The sequence below is a fragment of the Vicia villosa genome, unplaced genomic scaffold, assembly GCF_029867415.1.
Source record: "Vicia villosa cultivar HV-30 ecotype Madison, WI unplaced genomic scaffold, Vvil1.0 ctg.000745F_1_1, whole genome shotgun sequence".
NCBI lineage: Eukaryota > Viridiplantae > Streptophyta > Magnoliopsida > Fabales > Fabaceae > Vicia > Vicia villosa.
The window spans coordinates 110,424-121,551 of NW_026705334.1; the positions used below are offsets into that span (position 1 = coordinate 110,424).

General features: G+C 36.1%; 1 protein-coding gene across 1 annotated transcript; it reads right to left on the reverse strand.

Moving 5' to 3' along the window:
- Window positions 1–9,734: 9,734 nt before the first annotated feature.
- On the reverse strand, window positions 9,735–10,247 carry LOC131630852 (uncharacterized). The gene is made up of 2 exons (XM_058901597.1): window positions 10,238–10,247; window positions 9,735–10,147 (listed from the first exon to the last, which is right to left on the reverse strand). Exons 1-2 carry the CDS (start codon window positions 10,245–10,247, stop codon window positions 9,735–9,737), a joined length of 423 nt encoding a protein of 140 aa, XP_058757580.1.
- Window positions 10,248–11,128: the final 881 nt, after the last annotated feature.

The following is an 11,128-nucleotide window of genomic DNA, read 5'->3' on the forward strand; positions in this document are numbered from 1 at the left end:
TCCTCTTTCTAATGAGCCCAAAATCAAGTCATGTGATGGGCTATATCTTGAGATTTCCACGCCCAAAGTGACTAACAGGGACACCATAGGTTTAGACAAAGCATGCATGAATGGTTGCAGCATTTCCATAATGGACCATACACGATTCTGAATTATGAAAGCACATGGAGAGGTTACCAAATGCTCAAGACTTGTTCACTAAGCATGAAAGAAAGCTACACTACAAGTCCCACTCCAAAATGTGCACACCATGAGCCATTCTCCTCATCCTATATAAGTCCACCATCCTTCACAAACCTTTTTTACACACTCACATTCTCGTTCTCTTTTCTCTCCAGCTTCATTCTTCTCTCACTCTCTCATCACTCTCTTCTCCCTCTCCCTCATTCTCTCATTTTAACCATCTCTAACCACCATAGCAACTGATTTCGGCCACCCTAACAAAATCCAACAAACTTCTCTGGCCACCACAACTGCCTCTAAGCACCATTCTTTCAGCTCAACCTTCAACTTCCATCATCATCTTCATCTTCCATCTACTATCATCATCATCTTGAATCGATTTCTACATGTAAGTTTAAGAGTGCGCCTAAGAGGGGGGGTGAATTAGGTTTTCAAAGATTTATCCGGTTTTTAGAATACTTGTACTTATTTTTTTTGGTTAAGTGTTTGAAGGTTTTTGAATGGTTCTTTTCTTTTCTTGGTAATAGTGATGAAAGCGGTAAAATGCGGAAAAGTAAAGAACACAATGATGTATACTGGTTCCCCTCACAATCCGAGAGTACTCCAGTCCCCTTTCAACATGAAAGAGATTTTACTATTGTTAGATCTTTGTACAAGCCTACACCAAGACTCCTCCTACAATCTTCTAACAAAACCACCAAGAACAATCCTCTTGGATTTTTCACTAACTTGTTTCCAACAATCCTGGACAACAAGATCTCAATTACCAAGAACAATCCTCTTGGATTTACTATCTTGATTATGAGAACAATCCTCTCACTAATCAAGAACCCTTGCTTTCAACAATCCTGAATAGCAAGTCAATAATAATGAATATATTTGAGTAGAAATGTTAATGAACATATATCAATCTATAAGATTGATCTTCTCTTTCAAGCAAGACAATTTACAATGATATAATAGTGCTCAAGTGTTTATGTATGAATGAGAAACTTTTCTAACAATGTGTAGAAAAAGTTTCAATGAAAGTTCAAGTATGAAACACTTGTATGAAAATATATGATGAAAATATATGATCAAAAAGGTGGTAAATTGTAATGAAAGAGGTGACATTTAAATCTGAAGTTTATGGTATTTATAGGTGACTATATGCCTCTTAGAATGGTTGCATATTGATAGAACAATGCAATGGTTAAAGGTTTGAAAGATGAATTCGTTTGGGACAGATTTAACATGAAAAGTTGCCATTGGTTCAGGTGTAACCGGTTACGTGAATGATGTAACCGGTTACATGGTTACGTTACAGCCCAGAAATTCAAAAACACGATCATGTAACCGGTTACCTAAAATTATGTAACCGGTTACATCAAGTAAAAATGCCCAGAAATAGCTACTGCCAGCAATGTAACCGGTTACATGAATGTTGGTAACTGGTTACCTTAACTAAAAGGGTAAAAATGCATGTTTTTCAAGGTTGGAAACTTATGCCATGCATATATGGGTTTGGGCATGCATATGTATGAAAGTTTATATGATTTTTGAGCACTAAGGAATATCAATGTAAAAGTATTTAACTTGTACCATTATGACTTGAAGATCAATCAACCAAAGCTAATCTTCATGAAGGTTGCAATCTTGATCCATGGCTAATTTGATCTTTTTGCTCATCCTTTATTGATGTATACTCATGATAGTTGTCTTCATCAAAACATAGTGTTGTAGAGGCTTGCCTTCACATTCTCCCCCTTTTTGATGATGACAACCTTTGAAATATGAAGTGTAATGTTCTTATGTGAATGCTCCCCCTAAATTTGATAACTCCCCCTTGATTAAAGCTCTCCCTTGATTTATAGAAAATTTTACTTCTTTGTGGCTGCAAATGTTAGAGACAAGCAAGCATACACATACACACAAATATCTTCTCCCCCTTTGTCATTATCAAAAAGGATGGGAAAAAGATAAATTATTGAAAATAAAATATGAACACAATTAATTCTTTACATATGAGTTTTACCTCATGAGTGACTTCATCAAACATTCATCTTTGGTGAATATTATTTTGAAGCTTTTGTCACAAAGTTGACTTTTGCTTAGAAGATTTTGCTTTAGTCTTTCAACATAAAGTACATCTTCAATTGATATGAAAATTAGTGCTCCAACTTTGTCAATGCCAAGAATTCTTCCTTTAAGGTATTCTCCATATGTGAAATCACCCTTGGACTTTATAACTAGATTTGAAAGTTAGTTTAAATCTCCCATCAAATGCTTAGAACCACCACTTATCAAAACATCATAGATTTAAAGTGGTCCATAAGCAAACCTACAAAACAAATCAAGTTTGATTTGGTATCCAATGTGCTCCATCATAGTTAGTTCCTTTCTTAACCCACACATAATGACCACTTGCCACACTGAAATTTCTTACATAGCAGGCATTAGGTGTATGGCCAACAATACCACAATAAAAACAAGTAGGAACGAAATTGCTTTTATATCTAGGAACATATGGTTTCTTTTTAGGAAACCTTTTAGGATGATGATGAACCTTTTGTGCTTTATCCAATTTGTTGAATTGTTCACTTGCCTTCACAAAGATAGTTTTCCTAGTACTTGGTTTGTTAGACTTTGCATATCCAAGACCACTTCTATCATTAGGGAATCTTTGTTGCCCAATGACACCTTCCAACCCAATTTGTCCTTTTTCATACCTTTCAAGGACTCTCTTTAGTTGAACAATTTGAAAAGCGAGTGATTCACAATTCTTGCATGACACATCCTCCTTTTGAACATTAATAATTTTCTCTTTTTCATCCTTATGTTCTTCTTCAATTATTTTAAACTTTTCTTCTAAAGATGATATTATTTTCTTTTGAGATGAAATAGTTTTATAGAGAATTTTGCATTCTTTTAATAGTTCATCTATTGCACCTTGTGCATCGATATCATAAAGAGAAAATTCATTACTAACCTCATTGTCTTCATCATCGGAATGGTGTGTTGCTACCAATGCAAGATTCACATGTTCTTCATCTGAAGATGAACTTATTTCATTGTCATCCCATGCTACATATGCTTTCTTTGATTTTTTATCCTTACTTTTCTTGAAGTATTTGTTCTTCTTTTCAAGTTTAGGGCATTCACTTTTGACATGTCCTCTTTCTCCACATTCAAAGCATTTAATCTTCCTTGTTGGTGCTTCCTCTTTAATGATCTCCTTTTTCCTTTCTTTTCTTAGAAATTTTTCAAACTTTTTGATAAACTCATTATCTTCTTCACTAGTGGATTCATCCTCTTGATTGCTATCATGATGTTTGACTCTTGTCTTCAAGGCAATATCTTTTGAATCTTTTATTTGAATTTCATGCGTTTCAAGTCTTCCGAGTTCTGTTTCATATTCTTGAAGTTTACCGAACAAGGTTGCAGAAGTCATCTTTGATAGATTCTTTTTCTCGGATATCGCCGTTACTTTCGGTTGCCATTCTCTCGTTAAAGATCTAAGCACTTTTAGATTTAGTTCTTCGCTAGTGAGGGTCTTACCAAGTGCCTTCAAGTGATTTGTCAAATGAACGAATCGTTTTTGCAATTCGAGAATAGTTTCTCTAGGCTTCATTCTAAACAGTTCGTATTCTTGACTTAAGGTATTCAATCTTGATCTTTTAACTTCGGTGGTACTTTCATGAGTTTCTACAAGAGTATCCCATATTTCCTTTGCGGTTGTACATGCCGATACTCGGAAAAATTCATCCATACTAAGAGCACCTTGAAGGAGATTGACCGCCTTTTTGTCAGCAAGAACCCTCTTTCTATCGTTATCATCCCATGACGCTTTAGGTTTATCCGATCCAACACTGTTAACGACAGTTACAGGAACATGAGGACCTTGTAGGACAGCCTCCCATACTTCTTCTCCTTGGGCTTCTAGATGAGCCTTCATTCGGATTTTCCAAAAGTCAAAGTATTCACCACAAAATAATGGAGGCTTGTTGTTAGAACCACCATCTTTGAAAACTGGATTTTGATTTGCGGAAGCCATTCTGGATCTTTAGGAACAAGTTACCTATAACTTGCTCTGATGCCAATTGTAAGTTTAAGAGTGCGCCTAAGAGGGGGGTGAATTAGGTTTTCAAAGATTTATCCGGTTTTTAGAATACTTGTACTTATTTTTTTTGGTTAAGTGTTTGAAGGTTTTTGAATGGTTCTTTTCTTTTCTTGGTAATAGTGATGAAAGCGGTAAAATGCGGAAAAGTAAAGAACACAATGATGTATACTGGTTCCCCTCACAATTCGAGAGTACTCCAGTCCCCTTTCAACATGAAAGAGATTTTACTATTGTTAGATCTTTGTACAAGCCTACACCAAGACTCCTCCTACAATCTTCTAACAAAACCACCAAGAACAATCCTCTTGGATTTTTCACTAACTTGTTTCCAACAATCCTGGACAACAAGATCTCAATTACCAAGAACAATCCTCTTGGATTTACTATCTTGATTATGAGAACAATCCTCTCACTAATCAAGAACCCTTGCTTTCAACAATCCTGAATAGCAAGTCAATAATAATGAATATATTTGAGTAGAAATGTTAATGAACATATATAAATCTATAAGATTGATCTTCTCTTTCAAGCAAGACAATTTACAATGATATAATAGTGCTCAAGTGTTTATGTATGAATGAGAAACTTTTCTAACAATGTGTAGAAAAAGTTTCAATGAAAGTTCAAGTATGAAACACTTGTATGAAAATATATGATGAAAATATATGATCAAAAAGGTGGTAAATTGTAATGAAAGAGGTGACATTTAAATCTGAAGTTTATGGTATTTATAGGTGACTATATGCCTCTTAGAATGGTTGCATATTGATAGAACAATGCAATGGTTAAAGGTTTGAAAGATGAATTCGTTTGGGACAGATTTAACATGAAAAGTTGCCACTGGTTCAGGTGTAACCGGTTACGTGAATGATGTAACCGGTTACATGGTTACGTTACAGCCCAGAAATTCAAAAACACGATCATGTAACCGGTTACCTAAAATGATGTAACCGGTTACATCAAGTAAAAATGCCCAGAAATAGCTACTGCCAGCAATGTAACCGGTTACATGAATGTTGGTAACCGGTTACCTTAACTCAAAGGGTAAAAATGCATGTTTTTCAAGGTTGGAAACTTATGCCATGCATATATGGGTTTGGGCATGCATATGTATGAAAGTTTATATGATTTTTGAGCACTAAGGAATATCAATGTAAAAGTATTTAACTTGTACCATTATGACTTGAAGATCAATCAACCAAAGCTAATCTTCATGAAGGTTGCAATCTTGATCCATAGCTAATTTGATCTTTTTGCTCATCCTTTATTGATGTATACTCATGATAGTTGTCTTCATCAAAACATAGTGTTGTAGAGGCTTGCCTTCACACTACAAGATTCTCCACTATCACTGGTTTTTTCTCAAAGCTTCGTCAAGTTCAAGATTTCAAGCTAAGCATTAGACTTGAGTTCATCTCTCAGGATTGAAGCTTCTCCATTCATTGGCACGCATCTGAGTTTAGATCCAAATTGCGAGAGTTCCTTGTTCTTCTGCTCAAAGTTCATCAACAGGAAAGTCTTCATGTCTCACTTAGCATCATAGTGATAACAAATAGAATGAATACATCTGTGAATATATGATCTTGTTTTCTTGTTCAAAATTCCATGATTCTTGCATTTGATTCTGTTAGTGTGAAATGTGTGTTGTTTAGATGTTTAGACCGTACATTAGAGTTCTATAGATGCGTATGGATGTGAGGATGAGTTTAGATTGCATTTTGGTGAAAACCTTTTTAATTAGGGTTTATGATTTGGCTCCGGCTAAGATGATAGAGGGAGCATTGATGAAAACGAAGTGCAGATCCGAACTCAGTGATGAATTCCGAGTCGAATAGTACCGTTCACGTAAATTTCTGGAAATTTTGTGTAGGTTCCGGTAGGGTTTGCGCCGGAGAAGGTGACCGGAGGTCGTCTCCGACACCTGGTTTTAGTTCCTCTTTCTCTTTCCGTTTTGATGGCGTGGTGACGTATGATTGGTCTATACTCCTATTGTGTGGCGTTTTGTCCTTTTGTGAATGAATAGTTTATGGAATGTAGCACTGTGATTGGTTCAACTTCATTTTTTTGTTTTATTCCACTTAAATGAAAGTCGTCCAATTTATATCACGTTATGCCATAATGTTACATAATAGATGGGCGTTATCTGAATAATTGAAACAGAAAATAAAATTGGAATAAAAATGAACAATAATGGGATTGGGCCACGAATTGGTATTGATGCTGAGGCTTGTTTTCGTTCTGCTTATTCACCACCCTTTTACTAATGCAGTCTCGTGTTTAAGCGCTTAGGCCTAGTCATAGTGCTTTTCCACACCCCCCGATCTTGGGCCCAGGCGCGCATTATACAGGATTCAGTTCATTTGGTTATTACTGATTCACCCCCCTGCTGACTAAAGAAAAAACAAATAAAAATAGTTCCTTTTTTTATATTCTTTTGCTTGATATTTGAATCTTGCTTGAACAAAAATGACAATTTTTTTCTTACCAATTAGAATTTTTAGGAATAATTGTTTTAATTAGAATTTTAATTGTGGATTTCTTTGAATTTTGATTGGTTAATCATGAATAAATAAATAGTTTTTTTTAGTTTTAATTTTTGAAAATAGCTTTGAAATGAATGAAAAATACGAATTGCTTGTGAATATTTTCATGGTTAGTTTAGATTTTAATTCTTTCTTTTTGTGAATATTTTCATATTTTGAGAAATGTCTAAAATACCCCTAGTTGTTAAAGTTGACTTTAGTCAACTTAAACAACTCTCTTCTTAGTTGAACTTTCCCTTAGATTTTAGTTTAGATCTTAAATAGGAATTAAAATGACTATTAGATTAGAAAATAGGTTAGTTCCCCTTTCTCATTTCTTTTTCTTTTTCAACGTTAAAAAACTTAATAAATACCGATAAGGATCATACCGCTACTATTTTTTGTAGTAGGAAAGAAATGATTGGGGCGTAGGCCCCGGTGTATTTCTTTTCTACTCAGCGGAAGAGAAATGATTGAGGCGTAGGCCTCGGTGTATTTCATAACCGCTATTTAGAGAAACGATTGTGGTGTAGACCTCGATGTGCATTCTCTAAATATTCAAAAAAAAACTCTTTTTTTGGTATGATCTAAGTCACAAATAAAATTCCCTTAAAAAACATTCAACCAAAAAAAAACATTCAAAATGCTTAATAAAGGCTCAGACTTAAAACAAAGTAAGGAAGTGATGCGAAGCCTTGTAGTGGGTTTTGTCATCATGGAATTACAATAAAAGACACAAACCAAAGTTCATTCTGCTGCTAAGAACATGTTAAGTCCTTTCCAGAATTAGGCGTATAAGTCTCCAAAGGTCGAGCATCGTGGATTGTGACCTTAACCTCTGTCCAACTAAAAAACACAAAACAAATGGAAACTATTGAGCCGAACTACGTTAGCTCTGATTCCTTATAAGGGATACGTAGGCATTGGGTCGTGGGGCCTAAGCGAGCACACTTGTAAATAATTCCTTCTTTTCCCCGTGTTTCTTTTGCATTCATTTGCATTTAGGTTTTAGACATTAGACACCATTTAGATAGAAACAAACATAGGTGGATACCATCGAGTACGATGGGCGTGAGGGGTGTTAGCACCTTCCCCTTGCGTAACCGACTCTCATACCCTATTCTCTGGTCGAAAGACCTTGTTCTTATTCGAGTTAGGTTCCCTGGTATTCCTTTCCCTCGATGGGATAAATATATTAGCGGCGACTCTGATCCATTTTTCGCGGTAGCGATAGGCAGGATTATGGATTTCTGAAGAGAATCGTAGATCATTCTGGTTTCTACCAGATATGGTACTCCAAAACTAGTCAACTATGTTATCAGGGAAGTACTCATCATCGACTTCCATTAAAGCATCCATGCCTTTAGGAAATCCTAGTAACTCGGCCAGCTGACGAGTGGTGAAACGGTAGGTGAATCCAAATAACCTGAATAAAACTCTTCCTCTGTTGAATCCTAATCCAAGTCTAGGCTCATATCGGAGGGAACTCAGAAACTCTAAATTCAGGTTGCGGAAAGTGGGTTTACGGGTGGTAAGGAGATCCTCCCATCCAATCTGATGAAGCATAAAGTGCACACTTTCCCGGATACCTAGAACGGTCAGAGTCGCATCATGCGAAAAAGCGGTGAGACCCATCTCACGTTGTTCCAGAATCTCATATCGTCTCTACTGATCCTCACTCCCAAAAGTAACTACCATATCATCAGTGAAATGCATCTCTAAAGTTAGAAAAGAGGTTAGTACCCTGGAAGTTTTTAAAATCAGAATAAGTTTTAAGTTAGTATCATTTAAAACAAATGGAGTTAGTATTTTGAAAATAAAATGTAGAAAGAAAAGAAAATAAATTTTAATAAAACATTAAAATTAAAATAATTTAAAAGAAAATTAAAGTTAAAAGGTGGGTTGTCTCCCACGAAAGCGCTTTGTTTAACGTTGCAAGCTCGACAAATCGACGGTTAGTTCTTCGACTCGAGGATTAACTCTACGAGCTTAAGACTATCAGCGTAGTCTTTGTTTTCAACAATATGATAATGTTTTAATCGTTGCCCGTTTACAATGAAGCTATCGCTTGATTTTCCTTTAATTTCGACAACGCCACTCGGAAATACTTTGGTAACTTCGAATGGACCAGACCATCTTGAACAAAGTTTTCCTGGAAAGAGCTTAAGTCGAGAATTGAACAATAGCACCACATCTCCTTCATTGAATTCCTTCCTAGAGATGCGTTTATCGTGCCACTTCTTTGTTCTTTCTTTGTAAATCCTAGAATTGTCGTAAGCATCCAATCTAATTTCCTCCAACTCGTTAATATCTAATAGCCTCCGTTTGCCTGCGGCAGTGTAGCTTAAGTTTAGGGTTTTTATGGCCCATAAGGCTTTGTGCTCTAGTTCTACCGGTAAATGGCATGATTTACCGTACACTAATTTGAAAGGCGTGGTTCCTATAGGTGTCTTGTAGGCGGTTCTATACGCCCACAATGCTTCGTGTAACTTAGTTGACCAATCCTTCCTAGATGTGGCAACAGTCCTTTCAAGAATTTGCTTAATTTGTCTATTCGAGACTTCAACTTGTCCACTCGTTTGTGGGTGGTAAGGTGTTGCTACACGGTGTCGAACTCCATATTTTACTAAGAGTTTTTCGAAAATTTTAGATATGAAGTGGGATCCTCCATCGCTAATAACTAGTCTTGGTACACTGAATCTTGGAAAAATTATATTTTTGAACAGCTTAATCACTACTTGTGCATTGTTTGTGGGTGAGGCGACAACTTCTATCCATTTAGACACGTAATCGACTGCGACAAGTATGTAGTTATTTCCAAAGGAAGATGGAAAAGGTCCCATAAAATCTATTCCCCGCACATCAAAGATTTCCACTTCTAAAATGCCCTTTTGTGGCATCTCGTCTCGCCTAGATATGTTCCCAGTGTGCTAACAGCGGTCGCAATTTCTAACAACGATGTGGACATCCTTCCACATATTGGGCCAAAAGAGACCGGCTTGTAGAATCTTAGCGCACGTCTTTGATGTGCTTGCATGCCCACCATAGGGGGCATCATGGCAATCATGTATTATACTCTCTATCTCTTCTTCCGGAACACATCGGTGGAATATCCCATCAGCGCCTCTCTTGAATAGCAAGGGTTCATCCCAATAATACTGTTTAAGGTCATGGAAGAACTTCTTCTTTTGTTGATAGTTCATGTCAGGCGGAAGCACTCTCGCCGCTAGGTAATTGACAAAATCAGCATACCATGGCAGTGTGGTTCCGGTGCTTAGTGTCTTAACGGCTTCGGTTTGCGCTTTAGGTTGTTCCAATGTGTCGCTTTCAGATTCTAATTGTGCTATTAAGCATTCATAAGAGAAATCATCGTTGATTTGTGTTTGTCATACCCCAAAATTTGCCCATCTCATTTCTCCTTTCAAGCTCATACCAGAGTTCATGGCTCAAAGACACATCCTCCTAAACAATGGCTCAAGTAACTAGAGTTTTGAATTCTCTAAAGAAAATCAATGAATCAAAGTCTCCAATGGATTTCATATGGCTTATGATGTTTCAAACTATCTCTATGGCAAAGTACAAGCTCCAACTCCAAGGATTGCCCAGTCAATTGCTCAGAAAGTCAACAGTCGACTAGTTTGACCTAAAAGTCAACTGTGGTCAAAGTACAGTCAAAATCCCTGATTTTTTTTCAACATCCTCATTTTGAAGTATCATTCATCATTTGATCAAGGAATGATCATGATTCATCAAGAAAAGTTCAGAAATCAACAAAATCCAAAGTTTCTAAATTAGGGTTTTTGGACTAAAAGTCAACTGAACTTTGACCAGCCATAACTTTCACATGGAATATCAGAAATTTTCCATCCAAAGCTTAATTTGAAGGAAGTTTAATTCTCTACAACTTTGTCTCTCACATGCCAAGTCTAAAAATGCTTCATTTGAGAGATATGGATCAAAACATAATAGGTCTTTTTTGAAAGTCAACCAAAAGCAGTTTTTTGTCAAAGCCAATATCATCAAGATAAAATCCTCAAATGGAAAAAAGCTTCCAAAGTGGCTTGTAGAGGACATCTTGAGGTTTTCAAAAAGTCCTAAAACTCTTCCATATCTTTAAAATTGAGAGAGATATGCTTTGTCAAAGTTGGACAAATTTTGATGAAAAATATGAAGTAAAGATGGGCCAAAATGATTTTTTTTTTGCAAAGAGGCCCAATCTTTTTTGATTCAAACTTGATCCCCAAGTCACTAAGAGCCTCCAAATCCACTCTCACGCCCATTTGATTTTTATCCTATTTTTATTGAATTTTTTATTCATTAAAAA